This window comes from Amphiprion ocellaris, chromosome 16, assembly GCF_022539595.1.
Source record: "Amphiprion ocellaris isolate individual 3 ecotype Okinawa chromosome 16, ASM2253959v1, whole genome shotgun sequence".
NCBI classification, from domain to species: Eukaryota; Metazoa; Chordata; class Actinopteri; family Pomacentridae; genus Amphiprion; species Amphiprion ocellaris.
In genome coordinates, this window is record NC_072781.1 from 3,129,224 (window position 1) to 3,153,077 (window position 23,854).

Consider the following 23,854-nt stretch of genomic DNA (forward strand, 5'->3'; position numbering starts at 1 on the left):
TGGAGCTCTGTCTTTTCTACTTTTTCATGGTCTGAAATGACATTTAGTTATTGTAAAGCACTTTTTTATTTATCATTATTCCCATTAATATGAATAATAAGAATTAGAAAACAGATGAAAAGTAGTTGTTGCTGACTGGTTTTAGCACAGTGGAGGGTTAGGTTCTTCTCCTCTGTTTTGTTTTGTTACATTTGGCATAGAGAAAGTTAGTTTTTTATTTAATCTATTTCATCAATGTGACAAAAAGCATATTGTCAATATTTAAACCCCCCCCCGAAAATTTCACAAATTGTATTTTCAGTGGCGCTCATTTCTTAGTTTATCCAACTGAGTTTGCTCACTGCAATGTACCTTCACAACATGATATGCATTAGCAGCAAATGGCTCCAACATCAGTGATAAATAACCCAAATGACTGAAGCATGACGTCATAACTCATATTGCTGACGTATCTAATGCCAGCCTGTCTGAACAGAGAATGCAGAGAGAAAACATTGTTGTTAAACCTTCATTTCCACCTTCTATGTTGACCTCCAAATGTAAAGGAGTGTCCACCACCACTGACCCCAACACACTGACAGAAAAACTTGAAAAACCTTTACCTAATGAGCTGACTTGTAACTGGAGACTCTTTCTGCTTCTTTCTTCCTCACCAGTCCGACTCCATGACAGCATCTCAGAGGAAGGCTTCCACTACCTTGTCTTTGACCTGTAAGTAAAACATGTTTACATACAGAAAATATAACAGAAAAACTGATGTCACATTGTCTTGTGTGATGGTGCGCTATTTGTAACACTTGTGTGTCATGTAGTATGTCTTCCAGTGGAAATGTTTAGTACACAGGAAAAAATTATAAGGTGAAAACAATAATAAAAAAAAAACACAAATAAAAGTACACACATTAATAAAAATATCTAAATGTGAAGGAATCATTTCATCCTTGTACATAATAAAGAAAGAATGTAGTACTCTGTAGAACATAGTGGTCTGGCTGCAGCTCTTTATCATTAAGCTATGATCTGCTTGTATTTCTTTGAACCAATCACAGTTAGCTGGGGCAGAGCTAAGTGAAAGATGTGGCTTCGGTGTTCGCTAAAAGACAGTGACGGGTAGGATTGTTCTAGTTGAACATTTGCATGCAGGGAGACCAACACCGTCACTGAAGTGTTTAATTAACAGGAAAAAAGCTAGCCAGGCTGCTTTACTGTTCAGTAATATGCAGATAGTGGAAGGGAAGGACAAAGCTGTGAATGACTTACTGTATACCTACAGCCTACACCCGGTGAGCCAGACTGGACTGGATGTAAGCAGACAGCAGCAAAACGCTCCTCGATGTCCAGTCGGACCTCGAAATGGGAAAGGTGGAGTTGTTGGGGCTCACAGGGTCGTAGGTGGTATTAGATCAGGTGGCCCCTGCTGGCCACAGCCTCCACTGGAGGGGGTTAGGGTTAGAGAGGCCCAGGCAGCTGCTGACTAGCGCACCTAGGGAGTCCTGCACAGTCGCCACGGGTAGAGTGACTGAGGGCGAAAGGACTCCATTATCAAGGGATCTGATTGGCTCTTTTTCGAAGACGCTTGGGGTTTGTTCATGCAAAAATTTATCCAAACTTAATGTTTACTCCGCCAAGGAACGCAGCAGAGTTGTGTGACGATCGGTGTACGTTTGCCCTTCTGTGAGTCCTTCTGTCTGTGCACAACATTACTCAAAAATGGACTAACGGATTTAGATGAAATTTTCAGGGAAGGTCAGAAATGACACAAGGACCACCTCATTAGATTTTGGCAGTGATGCGGCTTATAGTCTGGATCCACGGATTTGTTAAGGATTTCCCACTGAGATAGCGGCACGGCGTCGCTGTAACCATGACAACAAGCAAATGCTTCCTCAGCTGACTGTTGACGATCACATGATTGCGATTCTACTAAAAATCCACCGCTGCTGTCTTATTGGAAATGATACAAGGAAGAATTGATTAAATTGTGGGAGTGTTTCTGAGTCCTATCAATTTCTGCTGCCCGCTACATATTTAGGTCACGTGATTCGGTATCCGTACATGACGTACACATGCAGAACACACACCTTTGTTCAGCACAAGGTCAGGGAATGAGTCTTGCCAGAGTACTGTGCTCTCGGAGTGCTTTTCGTGTTCTGTTATGTGATTCCTTGGTGATCTGTAAATAAGGCATTAGCGAGTAAAACTTCACACTATGCAACTGTCATATTGCTATTAAGTGTCTTTTGCAGGTACGTACTGGTGTCATTCTATCAGTCTTTGTAAATATCAAATTTCCTCTAACCCAACTGAATGAAAAGCTGTCTGATTTAGTATTTTCTATTTCTGATTCAGGTTGCAGCTAAGCATCGTAGTTTCAACTTTTATCTGCACAGCAGTCTCCATAACACTTAGTGTACTTCCTGTTTTACCTGTTGAAATCTGAGCGTGTGGGGTAGAATTCAGCACCTAATAGTTGTAAAAGTAGTTCTTAATAGGTACTGCTGAAAGTTCATGTCGTGCTTTAGATTATTATCATTTGGTAAAACAGATGCAGATCAACCAGACATGCAGGTCATTCATGTAGAGGCTTGTATTATCAGCAACCAGTCAAGTGACCTCTTGAAGCAACAGTCAGGTACATGAACATAAGGCACCAAAGCATACGGGTCCCTTTGAAAAACCAGTAAAAAATATGTTCATAATACTTTCTGTGGAATGTAAGTTTTTCGTTTGAGAGAGGAATCTACACCTTATGTTTTAAGGAGTCAATAGAGAGAAATAATCAAGTCTCTGTTTCATCTTTCTGCAGCGTCACTGGAGGAGAGCTGTTTGAGGACATCGTTGCAAGAGAGTATTACAGCGAGGCAGATGCCAGGTACAGTGAGTCAGCAAACTCACAGTTCTCCTTTTTTGGGCCTGCCATTGAAAAATGTAATGCCACCAAAGCAGCAAATTTGAGTTATGAAAGCACAAAGTGTTTTGCCATTTAAATCTGTGTTAATGTACTCTGTGCTTCTGCAGCAGACGAAGTGCTTCTGGTTTGTGGCAGTTCGGGCACACGCTTTATTTTCGGCCAAGTGACTCGGGCTTTTTAAATTTAATTTCATCAATTAATAATAGCAAAGCTGTCCTAAGTGTTGAAATCTTATTTTGAGTTTGTTGTGAGGAGTTGCAGGAACAGATTACCTGCCTGACTGAGCCTTAACCCATGTCGCAACACACTTTAAAAGTTAGATAGTTACTTAAAAATGACTGCGTGAGCAAATCAAAACATTAAGATAATGCAGTTCTCTCAACGTGGCAATAAAATCTAATTACCACTCTTCAGTATTACTCAGACTCTTTTGTCTGCGGCTATAAATAAATTGATTTATGTAGTATGTCTGTGACTGTGCAGAGGTGTGGTTCAGGTAGTGTATTTCAACTTCATTACACAACCTGTAAGACAATAGTCACATTGTTATATGCAGTGGAGTAATTAGAGCTGCAACAAAACTAGTCGTGGCTAGTGGATAAATACATATGTTTGGGATTACTTGTCTTCTAGTGTTCTGTTCAGGTGATACGACCCAAAGACTCCATTTGAACCATTAAAAATGAATGAATAAATGTGAGAAAAAGGGGATGTATAGTGCTAAAGTAAGCACAGTAAGGTGCAAGACAGTCTTATGGACATTATATTAGCTGCCTAAATGAAGCGGAAGAAGATAAAATACGTTTAGTAACACACTAAAATGAGTATAAGGTGTAGAAGTGGATCAGGGAGGTTTAGAGGAGATACACTCAACAAAATTCAGTTCAGTTTTAGCCTAATTTAGACACAATACCAGGAGATCTCACAGAGAGAGGACAAAACTCTCCCAAAATCTGTCTATGTGCACCCTCCCACCACTGACCCAGACTTCACCCTTTACTAATGTCAAGCTCAATTTATTTTTAAAAGAAATAATAACAACTTTAACTAAGCATCAGACAAGCAGAAGTGAAGATATGCAAGCTTAGGACAAGCTTACATAAGACGCCCCCCTACAAAAGCCTTCCTCACATTCATTCACTTTAAAACGCACCAAATTCTTCTTCCACATGCATCACTTATCCTCCTATTTATGTACAACTGGCTGCAAATGAGGTTTCACATATGATTGTTGCTCTCAGATTGCAGGTATATGTACAGAGATCATTCGTGGGACATAAATATCAGTTGTTTTGATTTGTGTTGTGCCAAATTGGTGCAAATCACAGCTAGAAATTCACAGATTTGGTGAAACAGACTCTAGTTGCATGGATTTGTTGTCAATCAGCCAATTAAAAGTGACTACAGTTGAAAATGTCACTGTTAAGTCTCATCATGTCATTTATTCCAACATGTCAAGTCTAATCCAAACTACAGTTTATGCTTACAAAGTAGAAAAATATGGAAAATATTCTATATAAATAAAAAAGAATACCTATTAGTTAAATATGGAGAACCGTTTTGAAACTCTGGACATCAGTTCTACTTGAATTGGGTTATCTAGCAACTTGTCATACCTGCTCAATAAGTTGTGAAAATTCAACGAAAATAAGCTTGTTTTTTTCATTATTCAGGTATTCAGTATGCTTTGTTTACTATTATTGTGACGTGCGAGTATATATGGTTCTGTTTTATAATTTTTTTTTGCTAATTTGTGCCCTAAGGTGGGACTTTTCATGAAGACTTTTATGTGGGTTTTTTTTGTATTTTCGCCCACCCATAATCAGAGATTATTTAACCTACTTATCCAATATTGTGCTGTGTAGTCTAATATTAGGTTGTCAATCCATGGCATGATCAGAAATAACAATGCAGATTTCAGACTTTTATGCTTTAAATGCTTGAAGAAAATCCTAAAATTTCAGTGTGCGAAAAATGAACTGAAAGTGGTCGAAAGGCGATTAAAAACATATTTTCTATCCCGGAAAGTCCACTATATATTAAAGTAAAATTTCACTGATACAATATTAAATGTCTATATTCTATGATAAAAAATTTTGAAGCAAATCAAAGGTGGTTGAAAAGAAAGCCCCTGATGTTTGGAGATGTTTCTAAAAATGGTGGTGATGCTAATATGTGCAGGTAATGGTGAACAGTCTTTCCTGGAATTCATTAATAGTGTTTCACTCACAGAAGTAGTTGTGTAAGAATCAGAACTAGTGAGAGAAGTTCAACACTGGTTCCTTTCTCACCTCTGAACGGCTGCTCAGTGGTGGTGTGAAGTGGATGTGAATGTTTCATTGTCTGTCTGCGACTCCGATGTCAGGAAGGTGTTGTGGTAAAAGCTTTCTGAGGCTTTTCAACCATCCAACCAGCACTTCTGATGAAGAATAGTGGCGCCTTTAAGCAGGATTTAATCCCAGCTGTATGTTGGATGTTCAATTAGTATCGGAAACATCCTCCCTGACAGCTTTCCACTGAGCAGAGCTGAGCGTTGTACTTCTCTTTGTAGCTTCATTTATGTGTACCACAGTGCAACATTATCAATATCTTCCTGGAAAGATTGTCTGAAAATGCTTCCCCCAGTTCCCAATGATGCCCGACTTTTCCTTCTTGTCTTCCAGTGGGACTTTTTAGAAAGACAGAGAGCATTAACTGGCTCTTAGTGGCAAGAAATGTGCTGTTGTTCATCCTAAAGGTGTTTATTTGAATCAATGTCGAAGTTCAAGGTGTCCACATACTTTTGGCCATGTAGATATAGCTGACTGAAACTTTCACTCATCTTTTATTTGCTCCTTCATTTCATTTCTCATCTCTCTTTCCGGTTCATCGTTCCTCCATCGTTGTTGACCTTCCTGGACATGTTTGAACTTAAGTTGTATTTAGTTATTTTAATTTTCAAGGTGTTTTCTATGTGCATTATATACCATGACCTCAAACATCGTAGCGTAACATTGCGTTTAAAACCTGTGATCTGTATTACATGAATAGTATGACATTTTGGTAAATTCCTTGCCAAGGGTTAAATGAAAAAGTCTAAAAAAATAATCTGAACTGTTAAATATGAAGCAGTTGTTAGTTTACAGTAAAAATGGAAGAAATGCTGACTTTGTATGGGTTCAACAAACCAGGGTTGCAACTAAATGTCATTTAAGGCCAGTTATAGTTTTTGGTTTGTTTTTAATTATTCATTTTAAGTTATTTCTCTGCCAAGGAACAGCAGAGTTATGTGACGATCAGCGTACATTTGTCCGTCTGTTTGTCTGTCCGTCTGTTATCAACATTACTCAAAAAGGGACTCAAGGATTTGGATGAAATTTTCAGAGAAAGTCAGAAATGGCACAAGGACCAAGTGATTAGATTTTGGCAGTGATGTGGCCTATAGTCTGGATCCACTGATTTGTTAAGGATTTCTGTATCATTGCCAGATAGCGGCACGGCGTCACTGTAACCATGACAACAAGTGATAGATAGAATGGCTCCAAATACATCTGAAGCAAGTTTTAAATTGGACATTTTAACTACCAAACTATTGCTTAAACAGTTTATTCCACCAAAACAGAACTTTCTAACTAATTAAATAAACAAATTTGTCCAAAATGACTCAATTGTTTCCAAACTGACTGGAAATTTGTCAAATTTTCCAAAGTCTGTCTTAAATTTGTCAGAAATGACCTAAACTTTGTGTTAGATGACTCATACTTTCCCCAAAATGCTCAAAATCTATCCAAAACACGGTGAAAGTTGTCAAAAAATTTGTCAAAATTTTGTCAGAATGAATCTAATGTTTCCAAACTGACTGGAAATTTGTCAGATTTGTTAAAAAATTTGCTCAGAATGACTTCAGAGTTGTCATATTTTCCCAAAGTCTGTCTGGAATTTGTCCACAGATCATGCAGAACACACACCTGTACTCAGTGCACGGTCATTTTGTTTGTGTTTACATCTATATTAAATGGACACATTCTGTGTTGCCGTGATTTCTGCCATGAATTTTCAGCTGTCGGAAATGATGCAACGACTGAGCAGCCTTGGAGGAGGACAGCGCTCTCTGCATGTTAGCACAGGATCACTTTAATTTGTCTTAAGTTTTGCACTACAGTATTATTTAGTCTATTCAGTACTTGAATATGCTGATTACCTCATCAGAAATCACGGTTTAATTACCAAGTAGGTTTTCACATACAAAGAATTTGACTTTGGTGTGTCAAACATTACCTTCCTGCTTTATATGTATCACCACAATCACACTGCATTGCACTCTTTTCATTATCTACTTATCTTTTCCTTTTTGTATAGCTTTTTTCATCTTTATTTTGAAGCTACTGGATGCTTGAATTTCCCCTGAGATCAATAAAGCGTCTATCTGCTCTGAATGTACACAAAGGCCAGTGATGATATTTGAAGATTCTCTCCTAAACTTTGTTCTCCCTCCACTCCAGACTGCTTTCTGTTGTCTTGCTGCTGTTTGAGGGCTGACAGATGTGTCTGACTCGTGTTTGTCATCCTTCTCTGTCTCCTGCAGCCACTGCATCAATCAGATCCTGGAGAGCGTCAGTCACATCCACCAGCATGATATCGTTCACCGGGACCTCAAGGTGAGTTCAGTGGTGAATATGGGTGGTCCTTGTGCGTGATCTGACGTGCTATTTGTACAAAAATAAATGATTATACGCTGCGTGGCACTGAACGGAGATGAAAGGCGTGTGTGGAGTTTTATTATAGGTCCTGCGCAGACGTCATGCGGTGACGTTAAGAACAACTTAAGGGATGAGCGTCATCCTTGTCACCGGCTCTCTTCGCTCCTTATTCCTTCGTTCACATCTGTATGTCTGCACCCCTCCTCTGTTTCATCTGTCCCCCTCTTTTCCTCTCCCTCCCTCCCTCCTGCACTGCTGAGGAGTGACGAAAGCAGACCGGCTGCTATTAATAGCGGGTCGGTGGATGAGATGACGGCCAGTGACGATTCCCCTCGCAGCAAAGCTTGTTCACCCCGAGCACAAACCAACAGTGCTCCTCGGCTGTGTGATTTTAATTAATTTTTAATAGTATAGCAAATGAAGATGTATCGACCTGAGATTCAACCACCTGCATGTGTTGAGAGTCCTAAACTTTGAATAGTTTACTTCACAATCTGATCTGTTGCTTTTATGTGACACTGCAAAATTAAGCCATTACTCTGAGGGTAGGCAGACAAGCGTAATTGGAAAATAAACCATCGGTTTTTGTGTGAGAGTGGCGTAAATGGACTTGTGTTGCTTCTCATTGATTTTTAGCTTTCATATGGATGCCGGTATCAAATGAACTCGGAGAGGGGAAGAGATTTAGAAGGACGATAATGATGATGGATGATGAGGGTGCAGGAAAGAAACATTAGTTGTTAATGCACATGTATCCAAACTGTGCTGTACCATTACTGTAAACACTTTGTTCTTAAATGGTGTATTGAGCAACAACAAAGAAATCTATGTTAATAGAATTAGCCCTTTAAAACTTCATTTATCTGCTGGTTTGCCAGTTATTACAAGCTTTCAATATTTCCATTTGATGGACTTAAGCAGCAAAAATGCATGACGTCTGAATATTTAACTCAGTATAAACGTCCTATTACGTTATAATAAATGCATTTGGCGTGCTATTGCGTAAAGCTATTTAAAGTAAGTGCATTATCCCGTTAATACCATCAGGGATGAGGTGGAACAAACTTTTGAAACCTACAAGATCTCATATCTGAACACAATAACATTGAAACACGTGGATATAGTGAATTTGTTAGCAAACAGTTACATATTTCCACATTCAGTAGTTACAAATCAATGATTATGATTCATTTAGAGCAGGGGTGTCAAACAAACCAAAACCGGCCGGCCACAGGGTCCGATTCGAGCTAAAGAGACTTTGTAAAGTGTAAAAATGACAGAGAAGACATTAACTGCAAATTTTAAATTTGTAAAACTGTAAATTTAAAATAATTCCTAGACCATGACAAGTTGTTTTGATCAGGTAAAATACTAGATTGCTCATTGTTCTTTTGTCTTTTTGTGTCTCATTTTTGTTATATTTTGTCTTGTTTTTGTTGTTTTTTGTCTGACTTTTGTCGTTTTGTTTCTGTTTTTTGTCGTTTTGTGTTTCCTTTTTGTCTCGCTTGTGTTTTTTTGTCTACTTTTCTTGTTTTGTTTCTCGCTTTTGACATTTTTGGTCTCATTTGTGTCATTTGTATAATTTTTTTGTCTCATTTCTGTCGTTTTGTGTCTCGTTTTTGTAATATTTTGTCTTGTTTTTGTTTTTTGTCTTTTTTGTCTGACTTTTGTCGTTTTGATCACAAAGTAAAATACTATATAGATACCTGTGACTAAATGTTGTGTTCCTTTGTAGAAACACTGTGATCTGTAAATTGTAATGTGTAAATGATAAACTGAGGCATAATATTGCTGAAATTTACCTTCTTTTCCTTAAGAAATTTCAGGTTGTTCAGAATGTTTTGTAAAAAGATAATTCCTTAAATGTACTTTATTGCACTAAAACAAAGAAAAAATTTGGAGCTGTGGTTATTTATAGGTTATTATGCTGTGATTTTACTGGTCCGGCCCACTGGAGATCAAATTGGACTGAATGTGGCCTTTGAACTAAAATGAGTTTGACACCCCTGATTTAGAGTCATGTTGGGGACCAACCTTATGAATTAAAGTGTAATTTTCTCTCTTTTAGCTCCGTTTTTGGTCCCTACCAACTCTAGTGATACACAGCTACTGTTTTTTCCTTACAGTAACTGTGATTGAAAATTGTAAATGACAAAGTTTGCATTTATTGTGGACTCTAAGACTGTAATGTTTTATCTGCTGGAACCATAAATGGGCACCTGTTTCCGAACACATTTGCCACCAAGACTGGCTGTATGATTTTATGTCTGTGTTGTGCTCATATCTTGTTCCGCTGCCCCCAAGTTGACGAAAAGAAAAAAAGAAAAAGCATCTATCAATAGTGCTTTAAGGCATTAGTTTCTTTGAGAGAGATTCTTAGTAGAACAATCCCTGCAATCATCAGATAGCTCAGAAAAAGCAATATCTGATTTTTTTTCCTCCAAGAAGCATCCAGGGGATAAAGCTGCTAAAAGCAGCATCTGTATTGGAGCCATAAAAACACTAATAATGCCCACAAAGCCGCTCTGTGGCGAGGTGTGACCTCAAACACACATGCATGTCATATTTCTGCCTCGCTGTCATCTTGGGAGGGCCACTCGCTGAAGGGAAAACAAGAATTAGCGAGAAAGAGTTGAGCGCTGTTGGCTGGTGGCAAGCTGGGTTGCCATGGTAACTATAGGGTGAGGTCACTCGGCTGCCGCAGCGCCGGCGTAGGGACTCATTATGCCACCTCCCATCTATCTATCTCTATCTGTCTGTCTCTGTTCTTGTGTTGCTTTCACTCCAGCCCCCTTTTTCCCCTCTTTTTTCCCCTATTGTTTCAGTTCTGTCTGAAATGTAAGGCCACCACACTGTCGAAGAAAAACATCTGTCGTTTAAACCGTCATTCTGTTCAGGGTCTCCAGTCTGTCAAGGCTCACGCAGACCCCAACAACACCTGGTGTTATCTCCGTGTTACCTCGATCACACCTCGTACCTGTACACACCTTGAGAGTTGACAGAAACGCTTGTAGTGAGAGTCATTATTTCACTATGCTAACATTACTTGTACAGGATAAAAAGTATTAATACCAGTGAAGAAGCTTTCCACCACTAGTTCGACTCCCTTGGTAGACGGAGTCACCTGTGGCTTGAGATAGCAGGAAGTGGTGGATTTAAGTGACCTTTTAGCTCATGTATTAGATTTCTTAGGAACAGAGTCACACTGTACAGACGGCTTTTATGCCAGAAGGAGATGTTATCACAGTAGACCACCTCCAGGTGTAGTGTGGCAGATTCGATCGCACCTCAGTTATGTTTTCCTTGCATTTAGACTGTAGATGGTATATAAAGATGGATGACCGCGCATTGGTTTCTGTAACAGTCGTTTCGAAGCTCATGTTTCATTCATATGTCCATGCTAACATACAAGAGTTAGGATGTCCCAACACATGCCTTATGCCAAAAATACCTGGATGTCCTCATACATGCAGTAGGATTTAGCAGTTTCTAAGTCATCTCTTTTTTTCTCCCTCTCATGTCATCCCGAAGTGAGAGAAACTGTGATGTAAGGAAGTGACTACAGTACAGCTAATATGTCCTGATCTTTGCCAAGGCCTGACTTTTTGCATGATTGTGTGATCAGAGGGACAGAGTCATGACGCTGTGGTAAATCTTGTGACAGCTGACTGAAAAGGTCTTTCCTTTGGGGGAAGCCTTTGTAGCCGGCTTGACCATATCATGCTTCATTACTACTGTAGATGTCATCGTGCTCCTGCAGCTCGTCCACTCATGCAGACAGAGAGGACATTTCTTGAAGTAGGGTACATGCTAATCTCAGCTCTTAATTAAATCCTTTTTTATTTGTTGTTGTTGTTGCTCACAGTTGTGCTATAATTTATTTAATGCAATGCAAAACTTCATTGCATTTATTGAAGGATAAATTTAAGGACTTGGTGTAGTTAAGTGACTCGTTGATTTTGCCTTTTTTAATGTGGTTTCTCAGATGTTTTCTTTAATTTCATAGAACGACTTTTCTATATTTCATGCATTCCACAGGAAACTGATTGACAAAGTATTTTACAAAATAATAATAAATATTGAGCCTTAATTAAAATATTTAACCCTCGGGGATTATGTGTGTCTGTGTTGCAGCCAGAGAACCTGCTCCTGGCCAGTAAGATGAAGGGAGCAGCCGTGAAGCTCGCAGATTTCGGTCTGGCCATCGAGGTTCAAGGGGACCAGCAGGCATGGTTTGGTAAGAAATATATTCTCTGTATTTCTTGCATGGAGTTGACATTCAGCAGCAGCGTTTGCCTCAGTAAGCAGCCAGTTTGAGTTTGTGTTTCGATACATTATGATAATTATATGCAGTATTTTTGTTATTTTATTCGAGAAAAAGAAAAAAAAGAGCATACATTTAATAAAATTTACTAAATAATCAGCCTCTATCCTAAGGGAAAAAGATAATTTTGTTTGTGTTGCATTTTAAATAGCCACGTGGTGGTGATATTTGTGGTGAATATTACTTTTACATTCAAACTGCATTAAATAACACTGAACTGTCGCATCAAGTTAAAACATTTGTGAAATAGCAGCAGAACGAGAAAATTGAGGGTTTGTGGAATACATAATCCTGCACAAATCATGCAGTAATGAGAAGAAATACTGATGTGTTTGTTTCAGAGCGGTCAAGACTAGTGTCACTTAAGTATGTTTGTGGTTTTGCAGGTTTTGCCGGAACTCCAGGGTATCTTTCCCCAGAGGTGTTGAGAAAGGACCCGTATGGGAAGCCAGTGGACATATGGGCGTGTGGTCAGTTGTACAGCTTTTATACTGGAGACACCCACACAGACTCTTATTAAAATCTAAGTCATGTAAGATGCAGGCCCAGTTTGGTTTTGCTGCTTTACATAAATGTCACGCTGCAAATCACATCTGATGTCAATAAAAGAGGACATTGTTTGCACTCTGAGTAATCAACGTAACATTTCATCTTTATTAGGATTTACATTCAGCTTCAATCACAGATACAACCAAGTGTTTAGGTCACGCTCACATCTTACAGCGCAATCAATCAAGGTCAAACTGCAACAATCTGCATCAGGGATGGACTGACGCGTTTAACCTGCGTCATTCTGTCTCCGAATTGACTGTGACGTGCCAGAATTTCATTGTTTGAATTAATTTTTACAGCTTGATTTATGTGTGTGTATCAGGTGTGATCCTGTACATCTTATTGGTGGGCTACCCTCCCTTCTGGGACGAGGACCAACACAAACTGTACCAACAAATCAAAGCCGGCGCATATGACGTAAGTAAACAAGTGCATTGTTTGTGTAGAAGGAGTTACCGTAACACGACTATAATAAAATACAAAAGTGTAAATGGTTGTATTGGGTTGTATGCAGCCAGCTACTCAAACTACAGACTTTTTGATTAGGAGGTTGTCAATTAGATGGCAAACTGTTATTTACTGATGCTTCCAGCAACCAGTGTAACACTGGCACTGATACCTTGTTATCATCACCCACTTATTGAGCATAAGTTCGATATTGCCTCTTTCCATCAACTGCTGAGGAAAATATATTCATTTGATTAGCCACGGACAGGTGAAGTAAATGACAATGATCGTGTTATTACAGTTTCCTGCTTGGAAACCTTTACTCTGACATGGACCACCCAACAAAATTTTTGGTCATGTCATAAGCAGATGGCAGTGGCCTCCACTGAACAGCACAGTATACCCCCAACAAACTAAAAACTATAAAGGAACGGCTCAAGTAACATGACGCTCCAACCAACTCCATGAAAAGCTTTTAGAAAAGCATCAGTCAGGGGAAAGATACAAGAAAAGTTCCAAGTCAATGAATATCTCTTATAGTCCAGTTAAATCAATCATTAAGAAATATGACGCATGTGTAAATCTACGTAGAGCAAGCCATCCTCAAAAATGGAGTAACCATGAAAGAAAGAGGCCACCAAGACAACTATGACTTCTGGCAGAGATGGGAAAGACTGTAAATACAACAGCAATTGTCAGTTCTTTCCATTTAAACCTTTATGGGAGAGTGGTAAAAAAAAATAACCCCATATTAAACCTGTAACTGACATTACTTTGTAGAATTATGTTTTCACTTTGACATGAAAGAGGCTTTTTATAAGCCAAGTTGTACCGACCATGATTTAGTGTTTCATCTAAGACGGATGGCTGATTTTTCTTGGCACTGTCTGATATTTGGTGCTTTAAACAACCAAACCAGTAAAGATGCTGAACGACAGAGTCAGGTAATTACTGTCATGTTAAACACACTGTAAAGCCTGTAAAGCCTGTGTTCAAATAATGACATAGCATCAAATAACAGCCGAGGGCGCAGCCAGCACAGACAAATAAATGGCTCTCACTAATAACGGCTGAGTAAACAGACATGTGAATGTAAATTCAGTACATTATTACTTTCTGCAGCTCAAACAACAACAGAGTTCTCTTAACTCACCACTCTGCTGCTCTGAGTTTCTCCTATTGCCAGAAATAATGTTTTTATTCCCTAATTAATTCCAGTTGTTTGTTCTTTGCTTTGCTCTTGATCAGTGTTAAACAACCTTTGACTCCTCCTGATGTTTTATTAAAAGATTACCTATAAAGGGAAGTGTTTTATTCATAGCAGCTTAAGATCATTGCAGGGAAAAGGCAACGTGGGCTACTGTATGCGACTCCTGCTGCTCTGATTGAACAGACGGTGGTAAAGTGTACATTAAACTGAATTTATCAAGACAGCTGCTGAACATAGAGGAAGTTTGAATCAACCCGGGAGGAGGAAGAATAAGAAATCAAAGCCCAAAGGAGCTCCTCTTCTGCTTGGATAAATAAAGAACGGTATTGATTTGTGGAGCTTTATATTCTCTTGTGAAGTGCAGATTCGTGGCTTTTCCAAGGCTGGTTGACTAAGCGTGATAAAATTTAACAATTTTAAGACAAGGATCCTCAAAGACGAGAGTTAAAATCAGAAAAGTCTGTCACAGAGCTCCATCTGTGTTAATAAAACTGAATTCTAATACATGATCTTCATTTGTGAGAACGGGGGGGGGGGGAGCAGAAGAACAATCTCAGAGCCTGGAGATGAGCCCTGCAGGACACCTTCACTTCAAGCCTCCCCAAATAACATGCTTTGAATTCTGTCATGCAAGTAATTTAGAAATTTAATTTTAGTTTTTAATTGCTTGCTGCTTGTTATTGTATGATTTTCATCTTGCTGTACAAAAAAAAAAAAAAAAAAAAAGCAATACGAGCAATAGGCTTATTTATCAGATCTTGTCATCGCCCTCTGGGAGATAGGAATTTATTACCCGTATTAATTTCCATAATTGGAAGCAACCACATCCAATAAATGTGCGTAATATGAGCAGTGATATGAAGTGACTGTGACAAGCACTTGTAATAATGTGCATTTCTTGAGAGTCGTTACTGTCGTGCAGATACCTTGAATTTTTAATTTTTTTTTTCTTTTTGTCAGTAACTGGAAGCTGTTGAAGTAAAGGCCTGTTGACAGCTCGCTTTGATTCTCAGTAGTAAACATGTTTGATGGCAGTCGGTGTGACTCGGATGGAGGGATGAGGGCAGTAGGTGTGAATGAGTGGAGTGAAAGAAACGACGACGGCCCATTAAAGACGGACAAATCGCTGCTCGATTTGACCTTTTATGCATTAAAGTACAAATTGAAGTTTAATGAACACAAAGCTCCCTGTCCGCTATTCACTTGTGCTACAGTAATCATTAATTATTTCTAATGGTCAGTTTTATCCACAAATCTGTATTTAATGCATGTTTCTTTTAATCGCCACCATCTTCCCTGTGGCTGGTGTAAATCCTGTTCACGTTTGGTCTTCAGAGGTGGAGTTTTTCCCTTCAGAACTGACAGTCGCAGACTGTGTGACCTTCATTAATTCAGTGAAAACACACAGCCGGCCTCCGTTAACATGCCTGCCCTGTTATTTGCACGATCCTCCCCTGAATGCAGCGAGCAGAGAGATGCTCACACAGAGGACACACAGGCTGCAACTGTTACATCTGTTTAATAAATACGGCAACAAAATCTGTTGTAAATCTGGCCTGGAGCCTTTTAATTATATCAGAGTCAACAACAGGTTTTTAGATAGATGATTTTCAGATACATCCTCCTGTGATTTCTGCCTGACTCCCCGGTGTTTTGGCACATGTTCTACTTTGCAGATGCAGCTGTTATTTCGGTTCTGCAAACTAATGTTTCCTAAATATTAAATGTTTGCTTGATGCTAATGAGAACAAATGTGGAAAAGTGAGCAAAAAACCTTCAGTTTTGGGGCCATTTATGTTTGTGCGTGCGTGTTAAAGCATGTTTTTCAGTGATGGTGATGTATGTACATTCTGAACATTTCCTCCTCTTTCAGTTTCCTTCCCCAGAGTGGGACACAGTGACCCCCGAGGCCAAGAATCTGATCAATCAGATGCTAACGATTAACCCTGCCAAAAGAATCACTGCCGACCAGGCCCTCAAGCATCCCTGGGTCTGCGTAAGTCACACTTGTCTCCTTCTTTGGTCTCCACATCAAAAGCAATCTTTTCAAACACTGCGGTGGCTGTTCTCGGCAGCTTTAAACAAATTATGTCACATTATTGTCTCTATTTATCTTAATAAGCTGTCGTACATCGACTCGATGGAGGAATAACTTGGCAGGACACCGTGAGCTTTTGAACAAACACCCCCGGATTTACATTGTAGTTGGTTTTGGATGCAGCTGGTCAAAACAAAAGCACAACTTGATCCAACAGTCGAAATTTTGTGCAGACCTACACTGAATACAAGAGCAGAATTCTGTAGTTTCGAGTAGAATAACACACATTCAGAGTTCTCATTTCATTAGTTTCACATTTGCACAAGATGAAAGTTAAAAGGTTCCCGAAACACTTGTCCATTGAAGTCGCATAACACAAAAACTCCTGCAGTATCCTCACAGCTGATGTTAGAATCCTAAAGGTTCATTCTACAACCACCAGTTTTAATAGTTCAAACTTATTTATGAGTTTTTTCAGTCAGTTTTCTATCACAGATAAGTTCAAATATGGCAATATGTGTGAGCCTTGAAGAAAAAACGCTCACAGTCACATATCAGAGCTGTACTGAATTAAAAATGTAAACAAAACACGGTTCCATGGTTGTCTAAGTCTCTGAAGTTGCGATTAAATGTTTCTTACCAAATACACCTCAGGACTCATAGTTCTCCAATCACAGGCTTCAGCTTTTTATCAAAGAGATGTTATAAAGCAGTTATTCATCTTTTGTACTGATAAATTACCTGGAGATTAATGCTGATAAGACCCCAAAAACAAGCTTAAACTGACTACAAACACACCAACTACCCCTTAAATACATAAATAATACAGCCACAGTAGCATAGTGTCCTAATGTAGAAAATAATGGAGCTGAATGAAGAAAAAAGACAAAGCTGTGTGTTCTTTGCTGACATTTATCAGGACTTTTTTCCATTTAGAGTCATTTCACAGGGGACTACGTGGAAGTTTGGTTTATCTGTAATCCTAATTGTTTCCTCTCTACTTGCAGCAACGCTCCACCGTGGCCTCCATGATGCACCGTCAAGAGACTGTCGAATGTCTGCGCAAGTTCAATGCCAGGAGGAAACTGAAGGTGAGTGTGGATGCAGCTTCACGTACTCGTTTGCATGTTTACGAAGCACACAGCCCTATAAAGTTGTTTTTGTCTCGTCTCTAGGGAGCTATCCTCACGACAATGCTGGTGTCCAGGAACTTTTCAGGTGAGCTTTGGCGCTCGGTTTAAAATTAGGTAAATGTAATGTTTCCTCTGATCTAATCACTGTTGTCCTGCTACTATACCTCCAGTCTGTGATCTACTGTTTCAAATTGAATGGGGCTTGGCTTGGATCTCGTCCTCGTGAGCAGTTTGATCACCGAAAACACAGGGCACTTTTAATCGTACACTCAATTTGTGGGCTGGACAATGGCCTAGTGAGCTAATGCATTAATGCTATTGGCCCTGTGTTTGTATGCTTTCATGTAAGCAAAGCTGGTTCAGTGGATTGTGGCCAGCTACTCTCTAAAAGTCAAGAGTGGTGTTAGAAGGCAGATGGGCCAGACCTCTGAATTGCTTTGTACGTCACTTTCGGCTTTTTAAAAATTAAAGTCCATGGAAATACGATCAATAATTTGGGGCTAGGGTGTTTTAGCGCTGAAACGTTGCATCTCCTGCTGCAGTTAATTTTATGATGGGAGCAGCACAGGATCCGAATGCGTCATGTTTTTGCTGTATAAAATCAGTTAAAGAAAAAGAGAAAAGTCAGGTTAGGTTGGCTCTTGTCCCTCCTGCGGCTCCACACTGAATCCCTCTCTGTCCAATAGTGGGACGGCAGCATACCAGCCCTGCCGCTACCACCAGTACGGCCGCAATGGCACAGGAAGGTACGTTTGCTGGAGGGGGCGTTGGAGTCGCGCACTGCCAACTTGGTACTCAGGCTATTGGCATGTGGCCTGGTCTGCTTGAACCCCCCCACCACCCACCTGCTGCCTGCACACTGATGGACCACTTTTAAACAGTCGTCATTGCACTGAGGCATCTCACGCACAAACACACACATAAACATGCAGGTAGAAAACACAGATCTTGACCTTTTAGTGCTGCTGCGCTTCTCGATGCTCCGATGAACACAACTCATCTCCAGGACTGGCAATTTAATCTCCTGCGTCGAATACAACGACCATTTAACTGACACCCAGCATGACCCTCTGACCTCCTTCCAACTACCGCAGCTGCCACTTAGCATAGCTCTGGTTACACACTTCTGCATTAACACGACTACTGCAGGTGTTATCCTCTGCAGTGTTACCTTTTACCATTTTTTAAGTATAAACAGACATTCTAGCATTTACTCCATTCCCTTTAATTGATTATTATCCACAGTACTGATGCCCAGTGGATGCCTGCCTGTGCTCGCTGCAACCTTCCTCCGCATGGCTCTGGCACCAGCAGCCGGCCGAGCATGTTTATGAGCGTACAATACAGTTTGCCAAGCTGCATGGGAAGCTGGATAAACAGAATGCGGTGTCCTGTGTTCACTATTTTTCTTTGTCTCCTTTCTCCTGCCTGCTCTGTTGTTTCTGTGTGAACAGACAAAACCAAGAGAGGAAAACTCAAGGCGTCAATATGCTTCAAACATACTGACTGTAGGATCATCAGTTTCTGAAACAAACAAAAGCTAAATAAAAGTAGAATTTATGGCAGAGCTCCTGCACTGAATGTGTGGTTTCAGGCCAACTGAGAAACAGTTATGCATGTACATTATGAAAACACAAAAATAAGTGTACTGACCGGAACACACAAGCGGTTCTATTCATACGACAATATGTACACAATGGTCGCACTGCCCCGCATTTCGAACACGGAAAAACACACATGGCCACCCGTTGATGTTTCTGAAAGACTAGCTGTGACTTTGCACTTTTTTACAGAATTTAGCAACTAGTTACTTGTTAAGATCTAGCACCAGTGGATGGACATAGCACAGGACTTCTGGAGATTTTAGAACTTTGGACTGTTTGGGCAACTTCGACAGAAAGCATGTAGCTACAAATCAAAGCATCTCCCAAGTCCAGAAGTGACTAGTTGAGTTACAACTCTTTTAATGATGTGGATGGCAGAATATACCCGTGCACACAACAACATGTATGCGATGGACGCATTGCCTCGAATTTCAAAGACACAAAAAAACACACAAGAGCTTAAGTGGATGTTTCTGAAAGACTGGCTGAGACTTATTTTTTTACAGAATATAGCAGCTAGCTAAAGGTTTGGCTCTAGCATCGTGTCATTTTGATTATCCTTGAGTTAAGCAGAGCACAGGACTTCTGGAGATTTTAGAACTTCGACCTATGTTTGGGCCACTTTGATGGAAAGCATGTACAAATCAAAGCCAACCAATTATCTGATGCCCAAAGCTTGATCGATGTCATCCTTCTCCATGACAGCACACTTTTAGCTAAGTGTGGTAATTCAGACCAGTTAGAAACAGTCTTTACCTTCAGGTGAGCTCAGCTGCTCCAACATTTACTGACTGTAGCGACCCATTTAGTTTGGTTTGTTTGAAGCATACTGAACCTGCTAGAGGTAAACATCAGTCACATGACAGGACACGCTGCTTGCTTAAAGGCTGTTCATTCAGGTAGATAAATCAACAAGAGGATGTTTTGACCGATAAATTATTACTGGAATCCTCTTGATGCTCGATTCCAGTCGCTAGATTTCTTCACTTACGGAGACCGAGTTTTCTTACAAACAGTGTAAAAGTGAAGAAATTGGGTTTGAATCTGCACCGATGACGTCCTGAGCCTAAAGGTTTCTGCACAGTTTCATAAGTGTTGGGAATGTGTTCCTTGATGAAGACGTTGAAGTGGTTGCTGCATGCCGAACATGTCGATGATCCACCGTCACCGCATGAACCCATCACCTCTGTGATCTAAGAATGCCTTTTAACTACACTAAAAGCCTGGCAGATGTCATCTTTAGCTTTCAGTTCAACTGTTAAGATGCAGATATTAAATCCATTACTGTTCTCTTGCCTTCTTCATTGCCCTCCTTCCTTCTTTATAAATGGAAGGTAAGGGTGAATTGTTGGAACGTTACTGTAACACAAATATAAGTGTTTGTGTTTATTTTTAGTCAGTGTTTGTGCGTGAACATTTTTATTAAGTTTTATCTTAGTTTTATGTGTCGGTGTCATTCATGTACATTATTATATCGATGTGGTCAGCGTCGGCTTCACGAGAACTGGATTATGTTGCACTGAAACAAACTGTATTTACCGGATTTTAACAGAAACACAAACAGAGTTGTTTTGTTTAGAGGCTCATTCATTCATTTCATTCATTGGTTTATTAATGCATCCATTCTGATCGTATCTGATCCCTGAAAGCCTTCAGGAGGGAGGAGGATTTTCTTCAGATCAAACGCTGAACCAGGATCAGACTGCGCTCAGCCAAGATTGATATTAGTATTTTTGGGAGAAAAGACTCTTTTATTTGTTTGTTGTTTTTTTGTCAGTTTGCTTTTGATGTTTATTGTTTTTAATCACTCTGCAGTATGTTTTTTGCTGTACAACCAGACATGCATATGGAGGAATAAAGAAAAAAGTTAATGAAAAAAGGAAATTTGATAGTTGATGAAATGAAAATGAAAAGTAAAACCAGAAATGAGCTTTAATATTAAATTGCAGCACAAGGATAAAAATATAGCTAGGACAGCTTAAGGATACGGTTCCTGATTCTGATTATTTTAGTTTTCTATTCTGAGCAATACTGCCTCTAAATCTCTCATATTATACTGTTAATGTTTGTAATGAGTTGTATGTCAATGCTGAATGGAAAAAATGCATGCAGTTATGCATGAATGAAAGTACAAAAAATATGAGATTTTAAGTCAAAATTATCAGACAGTTAAGGAAAATTTTTTGCTTTTTTTTAGCCTATCATCACATAATTTGACTTGCTAATGCCTGTTTTTTTTTTTTACATATATGCGTAATATACATAATTAAGTATAATTCTGACTTACCATGCAGTAGTTTTGCAGAAATTTTATAATCTTATCATTCTGTTCTAACTATATTATAATTCCAATTTACCATCTGATGATTTTTTAATTACTCAATCTTAATTTTTGCGTAATTGCAAAATAAAATGTTCACTCTTTTTTTATTCAGCTTTTTTTTAACCTTTGGCATGAATGGGCTTCCATAGTCACATTAACAATGCGCTGGAAGAAAATAACAGAAGTTTTAGTCGTTACTGGGCTTTCTGTTTACAAAATGTACCTTTCATTTTCAGTTTGCGGTTTCTGTATCATCAACATCAAATATTCCTTTTTAATATGCCAGATTATGCTCTTAGTGATTCAGAAAGTACACTTTTTAGTGGGATTGCCAAACAGTTTTTAGTCTGTCTTTAGCGATCTCAGACATTATTTTGGGTTTTTTTTGGACAAGTACATCCTCACTGTCTTTTCTCACTTTCTTCCAGCATGCAAAACCTTACTAAACAAAAAGTCGGATGGTGTGAAGGTAAGTTTTCAGACCCATGAGGGGTTTTTTGCCTTATTTTTTCTACTCTTCCTGTCTTCTGTTAACTCCCTTTTGTTGTGTCACCCTAACTACTGTCTAATATCTGTGATACTACAAGCACACAGAAAGCACTGTGTTCTTTAATTTGGATTACCTTTGTGCTCTGGTGCTCCGTATTTATCTGATAAATGTGATTTAAAGATTTTTGTGGCTTCAGGGAAAGGATTGATCTTAAAAATAAAGCAGGTGCTTGATCATGTTTATGAGTTAGCAGATAAAGGTGACACAAATTGGAGATTAAAGTGAAAGTAAGGAACATAATAAAGAGCAGCAAGCTTATTGAAATGCAGTTTTTTCTTCGACTCGCAGCGGTTATTTTGTTTTCACCGACAGTCAGCGTCCATGCATGCAGTGAAGCGCCACGACCAATGAGGGCCAAAACAAAACCCCCATATCATACAGCAGTTTAAACCAGAACTAAACCCCCCTAAAATATATACAAATAAACTGACTTCTTTAAAAATTAACACACTATGTTTTTTTGCAGCTGATTCTCTTTTTCCTCTGAAGCCTTCTCAGTATCCCTCTGTCTCATCTCTGTTTCTGTGAGCTTCTGCAGCCGTTTTCTTGTTCTCTCTTTCTGGGATCAATCTGGCAGCGTCACTTTTTTTGCTCTTTTGATTAGTTCCTTGTTTCCCGATGACCCCTTTTTTTTTCCTCCTCCTTTCCATTGCTGTCTGTCAGAAAAGGAAGTCCAGCTCGAGTGTTTGTTTGATGGTGAGATCAGCTCTGTCGTTTTGTTCATTTTTCATTCTTTATCTACGTCTTTTCCCCCTCCGGTCGTCCTCTTCCTTATATCTCTTACGTTTACCTCAGTATTTTTTTTGGGCAGAGGTGTTTTAGGCGTCGTTTCAGTTGGATTTACCTGACTTCATCCAACATACCTTCATCCCAAGTGTCACCAAAACCATTTCAACTAGTGACAAATAACACAACACGCCGACTCAAATGCCATTTTGGACATTTTAATCACTGCAAACATCAATATTCAACCATTTTCCTTTTTTTTCTTGCATAATTGTACCCTCATTACTTTTTCCCCTTTTTCCTATAAATTACACAGCTGTCTTGGTCAACTGCAGACAATCTCCAGCATTAAACTAGAGACAGTTCAGGTCTAGAAGTGGTTTATAGAAAGTAATAAAGTAAAAAAGAACAAGATTGAATGTAAGTTTTAGTATTCTTTAGGAATTTGCAGATTTTTTTGTCTACTTTATTGCATTTTCTAAGTCAAACTGATATTTAAATAGTTTATCTGCCGCAAAACTTTTAAAATTACAATATAGGCCCCTAAAATCAGAATCACCATTTATTTGACATGTTTTTCCCCTACAGACAAGAAAAGAAGCCAGATTTCAAATGTTGAACAAAAGCAGCCACATAGGATCTTTATCAAAGTAAAATAGAATCTAATATTGACACCGTTTTGTGTTTAAACCAGAAGCTACATGGATTCAACACACTTCAGCCGATAAACAGTTCAAGATTTAAAACACTTGCTGCCATGACCATTTCATTGCAGGTAAACAGCCTTTTTTGTAGTTATTTTGTGGCGAAAAAAATCTCAGATCTCCCTTTTTTTTTTTTTTTTTTTTTAAACACCAAAGTCTGCACTTTGGATTCAATGAAAACTGTGCTTTAGTTCTTTCAACAGCCCTAAATTTCACAGATAATGTTTCCGGAGTTAATAAGTAAAAATCAAGACCATTCAGTCTCCTAAAACAGTTAATTCTGATCCTGTAAGATCAAACAGGGTAGTGGTTTTGCAATGCTGATGCCTGCAGTAATGACTGAGTAGGATTTTGATGATTGCAGATGAGAATAATGAAATATAGTCTCCATATTTCCACCTTTTGAGGGTTCAACTGTTTCTAATTAACTAAAAGGTTTCCCTAAAACTTCAGTGAAAGACTGGAGAATGTTAGTGTTTCTGTTAGAAGACGTTCCTGGTCGGTAACAGGGCTGCCAAAATACCATTTTCACGAGTCAGGCTGAGGTATTTGCTCATCTCAGAGTTGTAGGAAAACAGCTGAAACCCCCCCAGCACTTAGCTCTTAACCTTTTATTGACGTAATCCCTTCTTCCACACCTCTAAACTTTCCTG

The 23,854-nt window shown here is 39.1% G+C and overlaps 1 protein-coding gene across 24 annotated transcripts in view; it reads left to right on the top strand.

Annotated features, from left to right (window-relative positions):
- camk2g2 (calcium/calmodulin-dependent protein kinase (CaM kinase) II gamma 2) overlaps window positions 1-23,854 on the top strand; it is a 90,243-nt gene that overhangs the window by 45,313 nt on the left and 21,076 nt on the right. For 9 of the 24 annotated variants that reach the window (XM_055018845.1, XM_055018823.1, XM_055018822.1 and 6 more), the window contains exons 4-14: window positions 657-711; window positions 2,807-2,872; window positions 7,476-7,548; window positions 11,725-11,827; window positions 12,301-12,384; window positions 12,789-12,883; window positions 15,997-16,119; window positions 17,169-17,252; window positions 17,337-17,379; window positions 17,981-18,040; window positions 21,650-21,690. In XM_055018845.1, the coding sequence (XP_054874820.1) occupies window positions 657-711; window positions 2,807-2,872; window positions 7,476-7,548; window positions 11,725-11,827; window positions 12,301-12,384; window positions 12,789-12,883; window positions 15,997-16,119; window positions 17,169-17,252; window positions 17,337-17,379; window positions 17,981-18,040; window positions 21,650-21,690 (827 nt within the window). Of the gene's footprint in view, window positions 1-656; window positions 712-2,806; window positions 2,873-7,475; window positions 7,549-11,724; window positions 11,828-12,300; window positions 12,385-12,788; window positions 12,884-15,996; window positions 16,120-17,168; window positions 17,253-17,336; window positions 17,380-17,980; window positions 18,041-21,649; window positions 21,691-22,434; window positions 22,468-23,854 lie in introns of all 24 variants that reach the window. The other 15 variants (XM_055018828.1, XM_055018829.1, XM_055018834.1 and 12 more) reach the window with 3 other exon arrangements.